This window comes from Lepisosteus oculatus, chromosome 5 (genome assembly GCF_040954835.1).
Source record: "Lepisosteus oculatus isolate fLepOcu1 chromosome 5, fLepOcu1.hap2, whole genome shotgun sequence".
Taxonomy (NCBI): domain Eukaryota; kingdom Metazoa; phylum Chordata; class Actinopteri; order Semionotiformes; family Lepisosteidae; genus Lepisosteus; species Lepisosteus oculatus.
Window position 1 is genome coordinate 6,213,539 of NC_090700.1, and position 22,278 is coordinate 6,235,816.

Here is a 22,278-nt window from a genome sequence, read left to right on the forward strand (position 1 = left end):
GCTGTTCACCAAATGGTGCCGTTCATGCAGACAACCACACCTTTTACACGGTTAGCATGTTCTGATACAAAGGCTTGTGCAGAAGCTCTTCTGATGTCAGTGCACTAATAGATGAGCGCTACCTCCACTAGAGTCGCAGGATGGTCATGTCAGGTCACTGGGTGGCCTTTGCATGCTCGAGTGTCCTCCGTGACTCGGTTCAGTGCCAGATGAACGGAATGCAAGGGGCAGGGGAAGGCTGCCATGCCGTTCAGACTTGGCGATGGCCGTCCGGGGACCTTGAGTGACTGTGGACTGGACGGCTGGCACGAGCAGAGCCACCCCCTACTGGCTGGCTGGCACCCGCTGTGCACAAGAGAGAGGAGCGTGGCTCTTAGGGGACTGGAAGGAGTGAAAGCAGACGAGGTCTGTGCTGATTGATTGCTTGTTCGATTGATTGAACAAATGATAGTTGCTTACTTACAGCACTCACGTGCCTCCCTGTGCGATTAACCTGACATGAAGTTAAGAAAAAGGTGATACTGTAAGCGAACAGAAAAATAAATGAAGATGGAACCAATAAATTAAAGCAGGTCAAAAAGCAATGCCACTGTACCGAAACATAAAATAACCCTCCATCCATCTCCAGCCCCCTTATCCAAGTCAGGGATGTGGGGGAGCCAGAGTCTATTCTTTCAAGCAATGGGCACAAGGCAGGGTACGCCCTGGGCAGAACGCCAGTCCATCACAGGACACCCAGAGAGAGGCAGACGCACTCACACCCTACATCAATATCTGCATTATACCGATTTTCTACATCTTTTTTTTTTCCTCGTTGCGAGGCCTGCAGTATCACAGATCTAAGAAGTTCATTTGGCATTGTCACTAGATTATTGTCATTTTGGTGCCCCTCTTTCCTACTCCCTTCTGCAGGACAGCTGTTGAGGCGGCTGATGGCGTGCAGAACACCGTGCTTAGCCACTACAGTCCTTTCAATGCATTCAGGGGGGCTTAGGGGGACAGCTTGGATGCAAAATCAAACTTCAGAGAAATCGTACCGTACGCCATTCTTATTGACCTGTGCAACAAGATCGCGATTTGAAGGCAAGTAACTTTCTAGCCATCTCATCCAGGCCTTTTAGAAAATAATACAAGCACTCAGACCCACGGTATTCTCTCTGTTTCACCTGATTGTCTAAAAGCCTTTACTAGTACTAAGTAAAAGCCACAGATGCTGTGTACTGTACATACCGTTTAAATCCACAGACTTGAAACTAGCCAGAAAAGGCCACATTTACACAACTGTCTTTATTAATGCCGGCTAAGAAACCAGAGGTCACTGTGGGATATTCTCTGTCAAGCAACGATATTCTTCAATCGTGACACTAAAACGAAATGCGCTGCTTATTTAATGGAGATGTTTTCAGATCTGCCACTGTGCTTGAATCGAATGTACCTATAAATATTAAGAAACCGAAAGCTACAACTCTCTTAACAACAGAAAGGTATAAGAAAATCGCGCGAATACTTCAATAAAGCAGGAATGAAAGCCTTTATTTTTTGCATTATCTTAACGATTACTGATTTGGAAATAAATAAAAAAACAACCAAATAAACAAACCGGAATCTGAAACGAAAACCTAACCGGCAGTATAAAATATGTAAAAACTGCCGAACTCTGTTTGTTGTATATGCAGCTTCACTGCAATAATCAGTATTCAAGCTACATTGCCTTCACCTGTTCTGCAAGCGAGGAACTGCATTGCAACCAGGCATTTAATTGTGCGACGGATACGACGGGCATTTCTCGGGAGCTGCCTTAGTTTTTGTTCTGTTATCAGAGCATATTTCTGCATACAATGTTTAGAAGTGTGTTATGTTTGCAGAAAATAAATTAATTGTGACAGAAGACTTCCTAACATCTGTATCCTCCTTTCAGCGAGTGCTTAGCTCCTCCCCTGACAGTTAAATCCGTGCTCGCAGCCTGGAGAGCGAGTTAGTCAAAGGTAATCATGGTAGTGTAACAAGGCTGTATCAAGTAAACTTTTCATTTCTTTTTTTTTCTTCTTCGTCTGATTATATCCAAAGACACGATTATGAAGACGATAATTGCTGCGTATTCCGGCGTTTTACGAGGTAACGCATTTCAGTCTCGGTTCCAGGTTCATCTTAAACGTCATATTTGAGTATTAATGTTCTGTCTTTTCGCTGTATTGTTATACAGATATGTCAATATTTCCATAGCCGATATTTGGCAACTACAGTGCGACATTGGCTGCAAGGTGGATTCCACGATGGCTGACATTATTAAACATTTACGCAAATCGTTATTTGTAGCTGACAATTTCTGGGTGGCGTTCAATGAATTCATGTAACGCAAATATTCTTTCACAAAAGCCGTTTACAATGTAGCGCCATAAAAAAACAAAACAAACATTTGTCAGACCTTGTTGGTGATGTCTAGGTTTTCGGTTTTTGTTTTTAACATCCTCGACTGATCTAGATAGAAAACGCTCCATTTAAAGATGCGACAGTTACAGATTTCGGACATGGTGAGGCAGACAGCACGTCTTCAAGGAAGAATAACGTACAGTATTTGAACGCGTTCACAAAATGATTTTCATGTGCCTGCGCTGCCGACGTCCGAACGAGCCCTGTCCCCTTTCAGAAATGTACAGTTTGCCTGTGTGTTCAGTCGTATTCTGTTTGCTGTAATTTATAGTGGAGTCAAAACCGGGATAAGTAGAAGTGCGGTGCATTTGTAATGAAGTTCAGTTCTTGCTAATCGTGGTAATGATGAGAAGCAGCCCTCACACAGACAGGATACCGTCTGGAAGACCTGCTAGCCCTGTGGCGTGACTGGTACCCACCGCTTCTTGTCAGCTTTGTCTATCCACCGGGATATGTATGGACAGTACTTGTCTATCCTTGCTTTTCCATCTCCTGCTTGTCCTAGGAGTGAAGTCCTGCTGTGCACCAGGCAGAGGGTATTTCCTTGATGGCATTACAGGTTATCCGGTATTGGAAGAGTTCGACAGTATACAGTATGTGAACCTGCAAATGACTAGGGGCTCAGTGCAGCTGCAAGAGAGAAGATTCCCTTTGCAGGAAGGGACTGGATTTGTGGAGGTTCTTGCTGTAACCTTTAAAGACGCAGTTTATCTGGTGCTAGTCATCTAATGTAACTCCGGTGGTAATAATACCCTACAACGTGAAGGTTGTGGTTTCTTTTCATGTATCGTGAAAGAACTACGTCGGTAACGTAATTTGAAAAATAAATTGTGCTTCCATGTTTTTTTTTAATACTGATTCTAGTCCCATATAAGATTAGATCTAAATGTTTTATTTAGATACCAAAATCTTTCCTTTTGGCAGACAAGAACATTTACGTAATGCCCAATACATTTTTATTTAACAATTTTACATTGATGGCTAGGTTTGGTGAAATTAAGTGATTAAAAAATAATGCCTCGTTTTTGCTGAATGAATTACTTAAATCAGGACAGAGTAGCTTGATTTGCAGGTCATCGTCAAAATCTGGGGTACAGTATGCCATTGATGATAAATTGATGAAGTGCATATTTTGCCTAGGAAAATGTTTCTTACACTTAATGCTTTTAGGAAGTGTGGGGTGTTTTGAAAGCCTCATATAAGCAGTGTGTTCCCAACCTTAGGTTTTCAAGCTAAATTCTTTGCTGATGAGTTGTTCTTAGCAAAGCAAGTCATTCATGTCTTCTGGTTTGTCTGTATGCTCAATGTGACCTTAAAGGGTCCTTAAATACCCCTCTAGTGTAAAATCAGAAATGCAAAACCTTGATTTTAGAACAAACACATTTGTAGGTCAATGCTTGTTTCTTTCATTACGAAATTAAGATTGCATCCAGTGTGTCATTCCATGAATTTCTATAGTATGAAATCAAGAATGTTGTCTTCAAAGTTTTTTTTTTCTTGGTGCATTTTGTTCCAGCTTAATGTGAGACGATCATATCACATCACATGGGCATTTCAGTGTATGCTAGTGTTAATGTGAAGCAAACATTATGTATAACATGGCCCTGTTAACTCTATTACTCAGTCTGATTTTCACTTTTCTGCAAGTGAATCAATTAAGCAAATACACATTTCATCATTTCTCTCTTTTGGTTGGGGAATGGATAGCAGCTTAAACATTTGTCTTTTTTTTTGTTCCTTCTTAATGGATGTCTATTCAGCTTTACTTCCTCTTTTATAACTGCATGTTAATGTTTTGAGCACCAGGATCACAGCTTGACGACTCTTCTTCCTTGAGTTTAATTTTTCCAATCAAAGCATGAAAGTTTCATACCTGTATTTGACAATCATTTCTGATAGTGCATTGAGTACTTCTTTCAAAGGATCGAAATAGTAGATATAATGTGTCTTTTTGTACTCATTGGTGAAAAATACATGTACCCACAAGAACAATAAATGGAGCAGAAATGAATATTTTAAGTACTGATTTAAATTGCAGTATGCACACATTCTTATATAAAAGAAAATGGTGTGGTATTTTCTGGGCCTTCCCTAGAGAATAAGGTTGTGCTCACTCCTTCTGTGCATCTTTGACTGTTTGTATCTGGCTGTATTTTCAGCTGTTGAAAATGTGAATTAATTGAGCACAGTAGTTCTGTGTCATCCATGAATAGTACCAATTTTTTTAACCCTGACTTGCTGTAAGGAGCTAAACTGACCTTAGGCTGCACTCTTCGGTAACATTCTGTAGTAAGTTACCTTTAGCTTTCTACGTGTAAGGATATTTTTATAGCTTTTTGTTTTAACTACAATCCAGGAGGCTGTGGAAACAGTGCAGTCCCAGCTAACAGTGTCTTGTCTGTGGCTCGGGTACTGTACCTCTGCAGAGAGACGTGGAGAGCTCGTCTGTAAAGTGTGGTACAATGTGTTTTATTCCAGGTGCTCCAGTTTCATACCTTCTTTTAAAGGGCACACTGGCTGGGCTGATTGGATACTCCAAATTGTCCCTAGTGCCTGTGCACTTGCCACGCTATGGACTGGATTCCTGTCCAGTGTATTACCTTGCTTTGTGCCTCTGGAGTTCCCCCCACCTTTATTCACTTTAAATAAGCAGCTTTTCAATGGAGGTTCGAGGTCCTCGGTCATATTCCCTGGTGTTGTATAAATGTGGAGGAACGTGTCAGTGGTAGAGCTGGACATTTGGAAAGCAGGTCTTGCAGCACCGTGTCCCCTGGATAGCTGGTGTTTGAGGTTTCAAAACATCAGCACCTGAGGAGGTGGGAGATGCTGTCACACTGCTCCAGTTAAGCACAGGACACTGAAATGAAATAAAAGCCCAGAGATGCTAGCCCTCCAGGACCAGATCTGAACACCCAGGTGTTCTTCAAGCGGTCATGTTGGATGCACTGAACAGCGCTCTTCTGTGGCAGGGGAATGACATGCACAGACTGAGCCTTCCTGGGCTGGTATGGGACAGCAGTCAAAAAAAAAAAAGAAAACCTTCTGTGTTTCCTTTTTACCAACGGTTTGCAAATCTGTTACTTTTTTTTTGGCCCAAAAAGTGTCACTGTTCTATTCATGCTCTTTTCTTTTCACGTGATTTTGTTTTTAAATGAAAGCTCTTGACGATGAGCTTTCTGTACTTCCCCAGTCACGTGAGCTCTCCGTGGGTTATAATGCGATTGCAAGCTTTAGTGAATGAAAAGATTACCGTGGAAGTTTGGACTAGGCAACTAGCTGATTATATGTGCTTTTCCCTAAATGCAACCAGAGACCCATTTGATGGGGGGGGGGAGTCTTTACCCAGGGGAGTGCTGGAATTGAATTGGTGGAAAATACTAGCTTGACTAGGTCAATAGCCTTGTTAAAACTTGGTACAAAATTCTCTCTATCACCTGTGAAACAATACAGAAGTAACTCAGAAACATGGCCTAGGGAAGTTAGGAGCCAGGGTATTGTTTTCTTCTGGGATCTCGAATCCCTGAGCAACCCAGGTCTCTTGGGATCAACCACCCCATCTTTCCTGGTTGTCCTGCCATGGTTTAGTGTCAAAGTCAACCCCCAGCTTGATGTGGTTCAGCATTTGGGTTCATTGAAACAGCATTTTACAGTATTAAAACAACATGGGCGTTTGTGACAGGACTCCTAGAGGTTCATTTTATGTTGCAGAGCTGTATCCGTGGCAACCGGGACCTTGTTGATTCTCAGCAAAGCAGTGATGAGATGGAAATCTCCTCGTCTGCAAAAAGATGGAGACTACAGACAAATGAATCCAGCTCTTAACGTGTTGTGCAGACTGGCTGCTTGGCTGTGTAACTCTTCAGCCGAAGCGGTTTTGAAGACGGAGCTAACGCTGTGTGTTTTGAAGTGAGAAATTTCCTATGGTTACCTCTGTCAAATGACTGAGTCCTCAATTACAAATCTGTCTTGCCACGATCTTGTTGAAGATTTTAAATCTGTACAGCAGAAAAGTGACGCCATTTTTGAAAGCTCTGTTCTAGCACCCAACCTCTAGACTGCGCAGTAGGAGAGATCTGACTTATTTCTCTTGGAACATCAAAGACAGAACCTCGCTGTGTGCAAGCGACGGTAAAAAGCCTTCGCAGAAAAGAGTCACTCAAAAAAAAATTGCACAAGCAAAAAAAACTCAAAACTGAGTTGCTGCCAATGCTGGTAATGGAGAAAGTGGAGAGGGCGGCCTGTAGTGACGTCACCTGTGTCCTCTTCTCCGCTCTGCGCAGGTACTGGCTCCAGCATCCTCTCTGCCTTCCAGGACCTGCCCTCGGCCCCCTGGCCTACGCGGGCGAGAGTGGAGAAGCAACTGCAGATCATCTCGGTGATGCAATGGGTCCTCAGCTTCCTCATCATGGGTGAGTTGCCGTGGGAAACCAGCGCTCAGCTGCCCGGGACACACCCCCTGCAGTGCCACACTGTCGTGAGTCGAGCCTCAGTTGTAGAGTCAAGTAATTCCTGATTGGCTGGGCTCAAGTATGTTCTGTTTAATTTTAATAAGATGAGATAAGAGCACTTTATTGGCCATTTCCTTGCATTAGGAATTTGTATTTTCGCATACCTCAACTTGCTCTCCACGAGACACACAGACAGGGAGAGAAGCTGGGGGTCAGAGCTCAGGGTCAGCCACTTACACAGCGCCCCCGGAGCAGTTGGGGTTAAGGGCCTCACTCAGGGGCCCAACGGAGTAGGATTCCTCTACCGGCCGTGGATACGAACCGGCAGTTTCCTGCCCCAGGCGCAGATCCTGAGACACAGAACCACTGCAAACTGGTTCACTTGCTTATTCACCCTGCATCTTAAGGTTCTAAGCAACTGTACCAGTATTAAAATTAAACAATTTAAAATTAAGGTTGAAAAGCTTAAACCAGTGCCTTTTGACATTATGTTGTTTGGTTGATTTAAATGCATTGCTAGTCTTGGTGCTGGCAATGGGAATTTCAGTTTTTGTTGCCCTGACATCACAGTCTACGTGCATCAGTTAAAGGGGTAAATAGATTTGACAATTTCAGCTTTCATTCCTGCAAAAGTGGACTGGAACTGTCTAGTTTGAGAGCCACTAGGAAGGTCCTGTTGGTATCCAGTATGTGGTTTTAACATTTAATTTAAGCTACTGCATACGAAGTGGTAATTCCATGTATTCAATGTTAAGGTTTCTTCAATCAGAATTAGAAGACCTCTTAAGGTGTTTAAAAGCAACTCTTGTCTGTTTCTCTAGGTGCAGCATGCACTGTGGTCTTGATGTATGTGTTTTGCACAGACTGCTGGCTGGTTGCTGCCATGTACATGGCATGGATGATCTTCGACTGGGACACCCCAACACAAGGCAAGCTACTCCGCACACTGTAAAACTATTGTTTTACAGATGCTAGAAAAAAAGTAAGCCTTAAGTATGTTTTCAAAGGTCTCCTGCCTCGCTATATGCATATCTCTCACCTAGAGTGAGCATGGGTATTGGAGATTAATAATAATGTTATAATAATGTTTCTTTATTAGCCCTATACAATTTCTTGCATTAGGAATGCGTCTTTTCGCATACCCCAGCTTTTCTCCATGGAGACACAGACAGGGAGAGAAGCTGGGGGTCAGAGCGCAGGGTCTGCCATTGTACGGCGCCCCTGGAGCAGTTAGGGTTAAGGGCCTTGCTCAGGGGCCCAACGGAGTAGGATTCCTCTGCCGGCCGCGGGATTTGAACCGGCAACCTTCCAGTCACAGGCGCAGATCCTGAGCCACAGAGCCACCGCTCCGCCCCCGATCAGGAGATGTGAGCTATGGTTCATATAAAAGAAAATGCTCTGAGGTTTAACGTGATCCAGTACAGGCACTATCTGCTTGTACAGTTTGCTGTACTCTGTTGATGTAAATTTTCTTTTCCTTAAAAAGGATTCTAGCCTTTTTTAATAGTGGAATAGTCTGGCTCATCAATCTTGGCATTGAGCTATAAAAGCATAAAAGTGACAGATCATTGCTCCATCAGGAGCTAATTTAATAAAAGTGATGTCCAATGTTCCAGTACTAAGGATGGCTTAATTGAAGGGCAAGCCTTGCTTTGAAGTTATGACTGCAGTGAAATGTCATCTGCACTTACTAGTCAAGCATTTATGTGCAGGTAGGAACATGAGCTTGCGTATTTTTAATTTCTTTCCTGCATTGCTATTAGGGGGGAGAAGATCCTCATGGGTCAGGAACTGGACAGTGTGGAGATATTTCAGGGACTACTTTCCTATCAGAGTAAGTGTTTTGCTTACAGTATGTATTCATTCCTGCTCCTATTAAGCGTATTGTATTGTGATGGGTTGTAACAAGAAAATATGTTTAATCCCTGCTGTATATTCACAACGCCCAATACAATCCTAAACAAATGTGACCATTCTGAACAAATGTCAAAGCTGGAGATTAAGAAAAAATATTCAGTGGAATATTTTCTTTTTTTGTTCCATATGGTAATAATGGAAGGTAAGGTATTTATTCAAATAGGGGAGCACAGACTATTTTTATGAGGGGAATATGCTCTAACAGAGGTTTGCCAGGCTCTGAGTATTATATCTCAGACTATTATATCTCTCCACTACCGTATCTGAAACAGATCAGGTATGGTCTCAGAGTAATTGGTAGTAAGTGCATACATGCTGAGCTGGTATTTTTAATATTAACTAGGTCTGAAGTATTTTTTATCAGTTTGCAAGAAAGTGCTGGGGACAAGAGGAGTCTTGGTCATGAGCCCAGCAGTAGATATGCTATCTGTCTGCTCTTTGCTGTCTTAGTGCTGTGCTCAGCTCCATCTCTTCATTCTGGGTGCACCTGTGTCAAGACACCCAGCAATCTGCCACGAGAGCAGGCAGTCAAGTAGACTTTGTTCTTCTGATAGGAGACGTGCCCATCTGTTATGAGTGCAGTTTTGCTCTTCTTGTACTTGGAGGCTGACAGTAGCTCCTGGATAGTGGTCTTATCACCTGAAGGTGGGGAGGGGTGAGTGTGGGGGCTGTTAGCACTAATGACTACCCACCCTACTTGCATGGATTACGGTTGTTCTTAATGGGCAAATGTAAGAGCAGATGGACAGCAAATGTAAAAAAAAACATGTTTAGTGTAGATGATAAGCACCCACAAGATATGGACTATAAATATGTAGCCTGAATCGTTGCTGATTTTGCATTTTTTTAGTTTGTAGTCCCTTACGTGTCTACTGTACGAGGAAAGTCTCACACCTCTTCTAGAACTGACGAAAATTCTTGCATACCTACTGTAGTTGTACCTGATGCAGTACTGAGATAAACATCACTGACCATAAGGAAGTCTATATATATTGTATAGACTAATTCCAATCTGAAGAAGAAAGAAGAAACAACTTTTTGAGTCTGCTTTTCGGATCTGTGTGGCAGTAATACTCAGTTAGTATTGCGTATGGATTTCTATTGATTAAATCCACTTGACCTGCATATTGTGCTTCATTTAGGCACATTTCATTTAAAGTATAGAGAAGTTATTGGATGCGTTATTAGGAATTAAAATTAAATTAAACTGGCATGTATTTAGTATTGTTTTGATTTATGGAATATTGTTTCAATGCTGTGTGAGCCTATTTGACCTGCTGTAAATAGGGCATACTGTAGTTCCCCGATTCTACCAGTATGAGAGAGGTTTTGACAGTTAAAGAACAGAACATAGTGAGATGCCAGCCTAGTGCCACGGACGAGAAAATGTAATCCCTGGTGTTCTTGCAGATTTTCAAACTTCCAGCGCCTTCACCTTGCCTACACTTTTGATGTTTGGAATAGTTTGAGGTAAATTGTTTTGCCTAGGAATAAACATAGGAAGATTCCCTCCTACTGCCCTGCCCCTGAAATTGTGCTGTAGATACAGTAGGTTAGGATATTTGGCTCCAGCAGAAACTGATGACACATCTGTGGCACAATGGCTTGTGTATGCAGTGCTGCACGTTGCTTTTAATGACCTCCTGTTAGTCACAGAATAACCCTTATAGATTGCATAACAAACCCCTTCCTTATGGTGTTGGGATCTTAAGAAATCATAGCTGTGTTGTACTGCAGTGTGCTGTATCAGTCTCAGTCTTTTACTGCTGCCAGAGAGTGATTGTGATCTCAGGGTTTTGAAACCTATTGACTATGACAAAGTGAATTTGAACAATTACTACAGCTGGAGTATTGTAAACACGTTATTAATAATGTTTAAATGCTGATACTATCACAAGCTGACCAAAAGCCGTAGCCGAGACAGTTTTGTTTCGACAAAGTGGGTGAAAAGTCAGCTAACCCAGGTAGTGACTCGATGACTAATGGGCAAGAATCTTCTGTAGTGTTGTCACTGCACTGTGAACTTTTGCCTAGTTTACGTTTCTACGTGAAATCTGGAATAACCCAGCTTTTGTGTGAATCACAGTGACGAAATGGGAAATACAGTGTTCTGACGAAGTCTTTGGTTATTTGGCAAATCTTGAACTCTGTCTTATTTACTACAGTCTTCCTTGAGTCTTGCTTGATTAAGAGAACAAGGGGCATGAATTACTCAAAGCAGCATTGAAGATCTCTGTCCTGGACAGAGCACTGAAACGTGCCAAAAGACCAAATGGTCACTTAAAACCCTCCTGTGACTCCAGTTCAACTCGTACAACAAACCATAAAACGACGAGCTCACTGCTTGAAACCAATTTATTTTGGGTCAGGGGTCTTCCCTTGGCTTCAGCTGAAGCTGGGCAGAGGTATCGGAGCAGATTAGCTTTAAAGCAAACCCATCCGATAGGTTTTTACTTTCTTCAGTTCTGCTGTCTTTTTGTATCCAGAAACCTGCCAGCTGTATTTTTAAACTAGTCAAACTATTGGCTATAGCATTTACTTAATGAGTTAATCAGCTTTAAAGCTCTGAAGTACAGTAGATGAATTCTTTAGATTTTTTTCCTTCTCTCCTTTTCTCCCCTGCTTATGTATTGTATTTAGTCTGGTGATCCAGAGAATTAGTAGATAATGTAGAACTGAAACAACTGTTGTTAAAAAAAGGAAAAAAGGTTGCGTCCACCTAGATAATGTGGAATACCTTTATCAATGTGTTTGGTAGAGTAGAATGATAAGTTCCATAAATAAATTGACTGCTTATTGTTTGGCCTAGAGTTGCAGGGGTGCAAACAACAAAGTGGTAGATTACAGTTTGCTGGCAGTTGTTGGGCAAGCTGGTTTGCTGGCAGGTGTTAGAGCAAACTCCCAAGAGACAAAGTGCAGATCTGTGGCTCAAAGTCCCCAGCTGGGTGTTGCGCAACTCCTAGCGCCCCTGTGTAGCATGCAAGGGACGCATGGCTGGATCAGTGGGTGGGGGGGGACAACTTTTAGATATGTGCCTCAGCCGGTTAGGCATCTGCATGGGATTCTCTTCTCGTGGCAGCTCTATTCGTACAAGTGGTTCAGTGGAAATGCAATTAAATCTCAGGAGGCACTTTACCCAAAGGGTTGTGGGAGTATGCAACAAGCTATCCAGCCACATCCAGCGTCTTTCAAGAAATGGCTCGATGAGACTCTTGGATCAATTCACTACTAGCTGCTAAACATGCTGGTTAGACTGCATGTCCTTCTCTTATGTTATTTACTGTATGTATACCCTTTCTTAAATTCTTACTAGGATTTTTTCCACTTTCAGTACATACAGTAAGAGTATTATTGAATGGGCACCATTCAATTAATTCCGGACAGTCTGCATCTTCTCCTTCAATTTGCTTTAGTATAGTTCAGTGAAAAAATGTCCTCGATATTCCTCTGGTGTAGAACATCAGGAAGGAACCTAAAGATAGTGACATAGCAGGATAGCAAAGGTAACTCGTTTCCTTGCCATCTGGATCATAAAATTTAATTGTTAATGTATTTTCTTTAGACTGAAAGCAACTTTTAATTTTCAAGATGTATCCTTAGCTCGGTGGTCCTTACTTTATTCTAATTTTTGGAACACTAGATTTCTTTCTAGTTGGAACACATTTGCTATGTATAACATTTCAAGCAACACTAAAATAATTCCCATTGTACGTGAGCAGACCCGGATTCTGTAACATGATTTATTTTCACACTAGTCTTTAGCACCTAAGTTAGGTAACTTTATTTGAAACTACACTGAGAAAGTGAAAATCTAGGGATCGTTTCTAATACTGCAGTTATGTAAAAGATTTAACGAAGTTTCTGTGTGGGTTGTGCACGTGCCAGTGGTTTAGAAACTATGTCGCAACCACATTCTGTTGAAATTCACATACATACTGCATACATGCATCACTTTCGGATATAATACTATGGCATAGAGTGTTAGATGCATTTTCTTTAATCAGGCCAGTGGACAAAAGAATTTTCAGCAAGATTTGTAGTCTTCTGAACAAGCAATCCCACCTTTGAATGCATAATCCCTTATTTGCAAAGAGAGAATTCCTGCATTTAGCCCTAAAAACCGTGCTAATTGTGGCTGGCAGCATAGGTGAATGAAAACTATTAACATATTTCTCCTCTGTCTCCAATATACCATTGATCGTGAAGAAATGCAGTTTCTGCGAAGCTGCAGACTGGAGGAGAGTGCATGAGAGAACGTAACTATAGTTTTCGCTTTTCCTGCATCTTGTTTTGCAGCTGATTAAAACGCACAACCTGCTGCCCAGCAGAAATTACATCTTTGGCTATCATCCCCATGGCATCTTCTGCTTCGGAGCATTCTGCAACTTTGGAACAGAAGCTACTGGGTTTGGCAAGAAATTCCCTGGAATCCGCCCCTCGCTGGCCACGCTGGCCGGCAACTTCCGGCTGCCGTTGCTGAGAGACTATCTCATGTCTGGAGGTGAGCAGCCAATGCACGATGCAGTCAGTAGGTGGGGATTTTACAGTATGCACAGTAAACCAATGAACTTGTGCTGAACATGGGTTGTTTCCCAGTTAATCGCGAGCTGGGTTGCACGATGCCTTGTATAACATCTCAGTGAAGGATTTAAAAATCTGTCAGGGAAAAAAAAAAGGCTGGATATACAAAGCTAAGGGAAAAGTGCTGTTGCGACAGAAAGCACTACATCAGGGAGCATTGAGCTTTGCCCTCTTGTACAGCTGGAGAGCAGAGGATGTGCTCATGTAACAGCTGTAGCCAGTTGCATGCTCTTGCTTAAGTTGGGTTCATTGATTTGGTTTTATCAGTGCCGTCTTTACAGTAACCACGGGAGTTTGTTTCGGTCTTGGATCAATTGCAGTCCAGGGCCTGGGAGAGAGAGAGTTCGGCATTTAATGGGGAAAATTGTTCAGTTTGAACATGAGAATTGTGACATTATCATACGAACGATTATTAAACCAGGCTTTGACTAGAAGTAATTTGTGCTTTTCTCAGAGCTGACCTCAACAATGCCCTTTTTTTTCCTTAGGCATCTGCCCTGTGAACCGCGATTCCATCGATTACATTCTGTCGCGCAACGGGACGGGCAACGCGGTTGTCATTGTCGTTGGGGGCGCCGCGGAGTCTCTGGACTGCGCCCCGGGCATGAACTCGGTCACCCTGAAGAACCGCAAGGGATTCGTGAAGCTGGCGCTGCAGCAGGGGTAAGGAGAACGCCAGCGAACTGGGCTTCCCAGGTCTTTAACTGTGACAAAGTCAGTAGCCCAAGGGACCCCTGGAAGAAAGGTTTACCATCTGATGGGTTGATAGTAGACCGAAAAACACAACTGGGCACAAAGTGTGATGGGTATTTATTTATACAGCTTTATACTGTAAGTTCAAGTTTCAAGTTTCAAGTTTATTGTCATTACACTCATATACATGGTATATGGTATAACGAAATGCTATTTAGCTAGCTCTCGGACATAAGTAGTACAAGGAGAAAAAACAACAACAACAACAATACAATTGTGTAGCAAAAGAAAGACGGAGACAACAGGCAGTGTGCAAAAAACAACAACAAACGATGTGCAAAAAAACAAAAAAAACAAACAAACAAAAAAATGTAGTACCCGTCCAGTAACTACATTTGTTTGGATCCTGAGCTTGCCCAAGCTGCATAGACTCATTTAGAAACTCCACCACCTGGCTGGAATTGTTCTACAAAGATTTTAGAACGCTTGCAGACAAACGGTGAAGAAAATGTCATGTCATTAATAAAGTACACTGTTCAAGCTCTTTTACTTTTGTGCCAGGCGCTGCAGATGGAGTCTGCAGACAGACTGCAGATCTTCTTCAGCTGTGTTGAAAGTGTTGGTGAACGCCAGTTTGGTTTGGCGTTCTTTGTAGAGCTTTGTAATTTCAGCCTGTTTAATTAAAAGAATGGCATATGTACTCGGCAAATCCCTCATGTTATGGCCTAAAGAAGCTTAAGAATTGATCTTTCCGAACAAATTAAGTTTCTCGCAGGAGCTATCACCCCGGGGGTTTCTCGAACATTCCTAGACCTCTTATTTAAAGTCATGTGCAGGGAAACGGTCAACTGACTTGTTAAATCTGGCCCAGGATTTTGCTTTGGCCGGGCGAGCCGGTCTGGAGAGGAATCCTCTCAAAACAAAGGAACGCAGGTCTGTTCGAGTACTGAATTGAGAAAATGTCGTCCGGGATGACGTTCAGGAAGGCCTTGCGGATTAGTATTTGAGCCCTTGGGCAAAGAAGCGTCTCCCGCGGGTGGGGCAGTAGGAGGAGGCCGGAGGGCAGGCACAAACCCAGTGGCAACTGGTTTCTTCTTCCCTGGCAGTGCTGACCTCGTACCAGTGTACTCCTTTGGTGAGAATGAAGTGTACAAGCAGCTGATCTTTGAGAAGGGTTCCTGGGGGAGGCTGGTGCAGACGAGGTTCCAGAAGCTGATGGGTTTTGCCCCCTGTCTGTTTCATGGCTGCGGGCTGTTCTCTGCGGACTCCCGGGGCATTGTGCCATACTCCAAACCCATCAACACAGTGGGTAAGTACCCTTTGCCACATGGCTCACTGTAGCACTGGGCTGTCCTGCAGAGCTCCTGTGAATGATGGGTGGCCATGTGGCTAACATTCTTCCATTCTTGACCATAGCTCTGACTTGAAATGGGAGAAGAAGCAAAGCGGACCCTTTATAGCTTAGTGTCAGGGATTTGTGTTAGGAGATACACCAGCTGACTCAACTTTGAAAGCCATGATGACTTAGCAGTTACCAAGCAGTTCAAGGCTTCAACTCCCCACTTTCATGCAATGAATCCAAAAAGAGGCCATGATCAATATTTACACAGAAGAACGCCGAGGTTATATTAATGTTTAACACTACGACATGCTTTAAGGCTTGCATGCTGTAATGATATTAGTAGTTCATCTTTTCTGTAAAGGCCAAGTTAGCGATGTGCATTAGAAATGTTCTCATGGCTTTTTTGAAACCAGGTTTCAACCAGGTGTCTTCCAGAAGATGTTTTAACAAGAATCTGAAGATTCTTTAAAAAAGAAACCACGTTAAACCAGACGAGTAAGGAATTTGAGTAAATGGTGCAAGGATCTGTATTCTGCTGCATTGTCAGTGGCAAAAGCCCACTTGAGTACAGCTAACCTGTGAAATATCTTGGTTTATTTTTTATTCCATAGTTGGAGAGCCCATCACCATCCCCAGGATTGAAAACCCAAGCCAGGAGGAAGTGGACCAGTATCACACCATGTACATCAGCTCCCTCCTCAAGCTTTTCGACAGGTACAAGACCCGATTTGGCCTGGCTGAGAGCGACCACTTGGTGATCCACTGAGGGGTGTGGATCCCCTGAGGGACTCGTGGCAGCTGTTCAGTTTTTCCCCTTGACAAGTGCCTGGCTCCAAGATTGGCTCAATTAAGAATTTTTTTTATTTTTTTTTGGTCCATACTCATGGTGCCATTCCAGAAAACCCGGGTACACTATTTCCTTGAGATGAAAGTGCAGCGTTTTGTTACCCACGCTAAGTTTCTAGCAGAGGAAACTCTTACTGGGTGTAATTCACGTGCATGTTACCCCAAAATGCAGTTGAGCGGATCTAATGTGTGCTTAGTGGTTTAATAACTGAGCATTTCAGTGTTCCATCCCCTCTCATAACATTTGGAAACGACAGAGGGGACTATAACAGATTCTCTCCAGCAACTGGATGGTGCGCTGCCGAATTCAAGAGAATTCTTAGCTGGAGCTGTTCAGTTCCCCCACTAGGTGGTACTATAGCTCTGTCTTCAGGTATTCGGATGTCTGGCGTATTAAAATCCTCTATTTAAGAATGTATTTTTTGTAGTTGTTGCTAGGGAAAGAACTGATCATACTCTGAGTTATGCAAGAACTTCTGACTAGTTCTATAAATCAAAACAAACAGATCAGGTAGCTTGTTTTTAACCAATGAAACAAGAGGACCCAAAGGTTTAATTATGACACATGACATTCTTGGTATAAACTCTAGGTGACCTGAAAAAGCTAATTATTCAAGAAATGTTTAAGGCACTTTTAATACACCGACTTCTTCATTCTAGTGTAGTTTTAATTTGCACAATTCTGGGTTGTTCTTTCAACTAGTATAGGATATTTTTAAGAAAAATGCACAAACAATGCAATTTTAAAGGGGACTTTGCCCTGTATAAGATATTGGTTGTTTTAAAAAAACAAAACAAAAGCCAAAGAACTGTTTCTTCTGATGTGTATATACAGCCTTTATTCTGCCTGAAAGTTCTGTCGCTGTAAGTTCAGTACTGGGAATGTGTTTCAGCAGAAGCAAGCAAATCTGTGTGGAAGCATAACAAGATTGTGTTGTACAGTTGTGAAGATCTGTGTACGTATGCTGTGATTTAGTGATGCTGTTGGAACGTGACCTGACCTGAGGTTCAGTTTTCTGTTTTTGATTAAGCTACTGGACCATAAGTACAATTTACATTTCCTCATGTTTGCACTGATCGACTGCATGCATGTTCGTATCTGAAGTTCACGGTGATTAATATACCTTGTCCTCTTTTAGTCTGTGTGACTTTAAAATCCGTATTTCGGTGAAAGGCTGAGGAATATTCTTTGGGTCCCTGACCGTGCTGGTAGTGTTGGTAGACTTGAAGTTGGAGCAAATGTTTGGAGGGTGGTGGTTTAGCTTGATGATCACTTATAAAACGTCTGAGGAAGTGGATTGCAATAAATAATGAATGTTTGCAGCAAGACCTAAAAAAGCTGCTTTATTTAACTGAAGGGTGATTTACACACAGATGTTATTGGCTCTGTAGTAAAAGTATCCTTGTAATTCAGTATTTCTTGTTAAGATGTATATCCAATTTTGCTGTATTTTTGCCAAGCTGTTCAAGTATTTCCTGTTTTTCTAAAGAAGTTTACATGTTAAATGGATACAACAATTGAATGTCAGCATTTCAAATATTGGAATAAAGCTTGCATGCTTTTCCATCTTGACCTTTTTGCCGGTGGATTTATCACTGTCTGATTGTTAGGTACAATGAATACTTCAATTATTTGAAATGTCGTATACGCTTTATATTGTCTTTCTAGTCTAAATCTTTTTTTTTGGATTAGTTTTCTATGTTTAAAGAATAAACATGAAATCTGCCTATCTCCGTTGATAATGACTTTGCATTTGTGCTTTTTGCAAATATAGGATAAAATCACTTTATTGACCATGTACAATTTCTTGCATTAGGAATTTGTCTTTCCGCATACATGAGACACACAGACAGGGGGAGAAGCTGGGGGTCAGAGCGCAGGGTCAGCCATTGTACAGCGCCCCTGGAGCAGCTGGGGTTAAGGGCCTTGCTCAGGGGCCCAACGGAGTAGGACTCCTCTGCCAGCCGCGGGATACGAACTGGCAACCTTCCAGCCACAGGTGCAGCTCCTTAGCCCCAGCCACTGTACTGCCCCCTGGGGCTATAGACTCTGGGGCTCCTACAGATCATACTGTATGTGTATATATTATATCCTGAACTAGGTGGTGCCAGGTTACAGCAGGAACATGAATGCTGCTGGACTATAAGAAGAGTTGCAGTACAGGTGCGAGGATATGGTTCCTCCCATCTCGCTTATTTGGTTGGAAAACTTCTTAATCTAAAATTTCTCTTCTGTAAGACTTCTTCGGTTCTGGGAGTACGGGCTCTCGCTTGCGCGGAAAAGTGTTATAGTTCTGTGGGAGGTCAGTAGTGGCCCTGGCTTGCTGCTTAGGGGTCTTCCCGTGTTTTACACGATCCTGGTGCCTTCAGTGCAGAGTCTGCACGTTCTCCTCGTGTTCCAGGTGCTCCGATTCCTTCCCTGCTTCCAAAGACATGCCGGTTAGGCTTATGGGTGTTTCTAAAGTGCACTCCAGTTTACTGGCATGTTGCCTAGCATGGTAGTTCTGCCTTGTACCCCATGCTTCCAGGACAGGTCGGGTTCTGGGAGGCTCCAGCCCTTACCAGGAATAACCAGCTTTCTGATACCCTTCGAATGGAAGAGTAAGTCCATATACCTTCTTGTTTTCCCTGTATTAAGACGCATCCACTTTTTGACCTGGAATATATTACTCTGATACTTCCGTTTGCAGGTAATGGGGTGAATGAAATGTCTGAACTTGCATGTGCTTCCCTGAATCCCAGCAATAAATTAACTTTTGGAGTTTTACTTTTACTTCAGCTGGGAAATTTCCAAACAAACAGTGTGGTGAGGTAGACACTGTGTATGGAGATAATGTGAAAGGGTTAATAAGATTGTAGCATCTCTAGTGGATAAAACCAACACCTGCTAAAGGCCTACTGTGCTATTTCAATCCACAACATGAATATAGAGGGTTTAAAGTACAGTAGTAGTTTAGCACATTAACGACACAGATTAATCATTATCCTTAAAATAAAAATTAATCAGAATGGACTGCACCATACAATAAATTTTACATCTACAGTGAAATATTTATAGGGCTGTCACATAATGCTGTCAGAAAAAAAGATGCATTGAGTTTAGGAAGCAAATTGATAGCTCATAACAACCAGAGTCACAAAAGTAAAGATACTTATACTACTGTATTTTAAAGATCAATCAGTTTATTTAAATGTTTTGCATATTATCTCCAATATAACAGGGCATGCGCACAAACTGGAACCAGGTTCAAGAGCCGGCACAGTTTGTTTTCTGTAGAAGAGGGATCTCAAATGTAGTTCCTGCAGGACCTGCATGTCTTCTGTGTTATATTTCACCCACTTTCTCATTAACAATGTTGGCCTGTTTATAACCTGGCTCCAAGGACATCTATTGGTCACTGTAACTTTAATGAAATGAATGTCTTGAGTGATCAACTGTAAAATTTGTAATACAAATAAGTTAATTCCCTATTTAGGCTTAAACATAACGCAGAAGACACAAGGCCCTTCAAGAACTGTGTTTAAGACCAATGCTTAAGTTCTCTAAAACCACACTTAACCATAACTTACCTCTGTTCACCTTAAAACCAGCCCATTCATTTATCACTACATTGATTATCTCCTAAAAATAATTGATAAGTGTACTTGAAAAGCTCAATAACATCATTACTTTAAATCCTTCTGCAGCTCATCTAGACTGTCAGTGTCAACAGCAGTCCGGTTAAAATCTTATTTTATCTTAGTTCATCCAGTACAGCCTCCACCCCCTTATGCTTATAGACCCCGACGTCATCAGTGGACAAGTAGCAATTGACTTCATCTGCAATGAAGACACAGACCGGTTCAAATGAAAGCTGATCACAGATTATAGTCTCCAACCAGCCACATCTGTCCTATCACAGTGCTGCTCCTGCAGAAAGAATTGAAATGCACAGATAGCAGACTGCTAAAACTCTTCATTTAGAGACATGGACATATCAGTAAATTACGATCATACAAAATGATATCTTGCCGAGTAGTAGATAGAGAGATCTAGCCAAAAGTTATTATATTTACAAAGACACTAGATACACTTGAAAGTAAGGAAGTCACAGAGAGCTTAACATACTGCCCATCAACCATGACCCCAGAGAAACTCCTATCACAGAATGATTAATGCAAACCCAGATCCTGATGTTAGAGGACAACCTACCTCTGAGAAATTAACCTGCTCAGGACTGTCCAGTCCTTGTCCTAGAGGGTGGGTGTGCCTGCAGGTTTCCAGGTCTTTTCAAATCGCCAGCACCTCAGCAACAGTGAGAAACCCTAGAATCGGTCCAATGAAATAAACAGTCTCTTAATTAGTTGCGTAGCAGTGAACCTGTGCACACATGAACCAGGCCAAGTATCAGACATACTCTGTGCTCAGCACTTCTTAGCTGTGCTGCAGATCTGTCCGGAGGCTTGAGGGATATCCCCTGGGCCCCTCCCTACCTGAGGCGTGAGACTTCACAGGGGACAGCGTGAAGCAGGTGACACTGCCAGCGCTGTACCAGTCTGCTGGAGACTGGAGCAGCAGTGACGCCACCTGCCCGGGACACCTCCCAGTCCAAACGTGCTGTCCATATTGGAAACTAAGATAGAGAGGCTCACAGCGAGAGAAACAAAACTACCCTTTTCTGCACTACTGTGTTCGGAATATATTATTGCCAACAGTGGTCTAACTAAAATGTCCATTAACACCTAATCAAACTCACTGTAATGTCGGTCCAATCTCATGCAGGTGGGGATTGGCCAAGACTGTTCTGTCAGTCTCAGTTAATAAATAAACAATGACAAAACAATACTGGACAGGGCTAGAAAGGTCGACGACTCCTACGGCACACACACACAAAGCTAGTTGTACACTGGCAAAACGCATTTAAGACCCGGGTTAGGTTATCCCCTTAGCTGGATATATGACACGTTTTTCACCCTTATGCTTTAGTAGAAAAAATGAACAGCAACTACACAGGGACAAATAACAAATATACAATACCCCTCACGGTTTCTTAGCTTTCGATTCCGTTGTAGACGATATATATATTGTGCAAAATTAAGAACGCGTGTGAGGTTAGCTGCTCTCTGTAAAACTCACTTTTAATTTTACTGTACGATCCAGCTGCAGCTATAGTGCTTTATATACTCTTTCTTTGATGGTCTGGCTAGCGCCTCGGCACAACCCAAACCGGCTCACCCATTAAAGAGTGCACTGCACTGCACTGCACTGCACCGTACCGTACCGTTCCGTTCCGTCCCATGACTGTCAGGTCTTTCCTGCGGCCACAGCACTAACTCCGAGGCAGATCGCTTTATCAGGGCAGTCCTCCGCCCGCCTCGTCGCTCGTATTGACAGGAAAACAGACCCCGACATGAGTTCCTGTTGTACTGGATGCCCCGCCCCCTCTCCCGTCCCCCGTGATTGACACCAGAGCGCCCAATCAGCTGCGCCGCGTCTTCTACGTCCCAGCGCCTCACCGTGATCGACGTCGGCGCCACTCAATCGGAGCGGGGCCGGGGGGCTTGACGCCGCACGGCGGGGTGGGCGCAAGGTAATGGCTTCCTGAGCAAGTCTCACTTTGTTTATGTCGCGGGGTTGCCGACAGCCAAGAGGAGCCCGCGTTCGCCGAAGTCCGCGCTTGTTCCCCCCCGCGTCTGGTGGCGATCGGCAGGCGAGGCCGCTGTCGGGGCAGTCGGGGCTCGGGTGGACGGGGGATGAGCTGTTGTCTTGAATGAAGCGGATGCCCCCATAGTCCCGTTAGGAGGATGAGCTCCGTCGCCGGTCGGGAAATCGTCTCTGTCAGTAACCCCGGAGCCGCAGCATCCCGGGCCCTGCATGTCGAGCTCAGGTCCCAGCAGGTAGGGCAGACCGGGGGCACCTCCGTCTCACCCGCCGCGGGGGCGCCGCGACACGGCGGCTCAAGCCGAGCGCTGCGGGCGAGGAGCGGGTCTCAGCCGCGCCACTAGCCCCGGGCCTGGGCAGCTCCCGCGACATATGCCCGT

At 43.3% G+C, this 22,278-nt stretch overlaps 2 protein-coding genes and 1 long non-coding RNA gene across 4 annotated transcripts in view; 2 read left to right on the plus strand and 1 right to left on the minus strand.

Moving 5' to 3' along the window:
- The first annotated feature begins 1,752 nt into the window (after positions 1–1,752).
- Positions 1,753–18,000, plus strand: dgat2 (diacylglycerol O-acyltransferase 2). Its single transcript, XM_006627771.3, has 8 exons — positions 1,753–2,115; positions 6,711–6,839; positions 7,700–7,807; positions 8,642–8,712; positions 13,092–13,296; positions 13,865–14,039; positions 15,176–15,378; positions 16,023–18,000. The coding sequence occupies exons 1-8, from the start codon at positions 2,076–2,078 to the stop codon at positions 16,175–16,177; spliced, it is 1,086 nt and encodes a 361-aa protein (XP_006627834.1). The 5' UTR covers positions 1,753–2,075; the 3' UTR covers positions 16,178–18,000.
- A 1,422-nt stretch (positions 18,001–19,422) lies between these two features.
- On the minus strand, positions 19,423–21,682 carry LOC107076721 (uncharacterized). The gene is made up of 3 exons (XR_001477894.2): positions 21,514–21,682; positions 20,450–20,562; positions 19,423–20,167 (listed from the first exon to the last, which is right to left on the minus strand). It is a non-coding gene; the product is annotated as an uncharacterized lncRNA (long non-coding RNA).
- A 74-nt stretch (positions 21,683–21,756) lies between these two features.
- uvrag (UV radiation resistance associated gene) overlaps positions 21,757–22,278 on the plus strand; it is an 89,700-nt gene continuing 89,178 nt past the window's right edge. Inside the window, exon 1 of one of the 2 annotated variants that reach the window (XM_069189982.1) lies at positions 21,757–21,827. Coding sequence is in view for 1 of the 2 variants with exons in the window: in XM_015341278.2 (XP_015196764.2) it covers positions 22,042–22,134 (93 nt within the window). In the remaining variant the exon portion in view is untranslated. The other variant, XM_015341278.2, reaches the window with a different exon arrangement.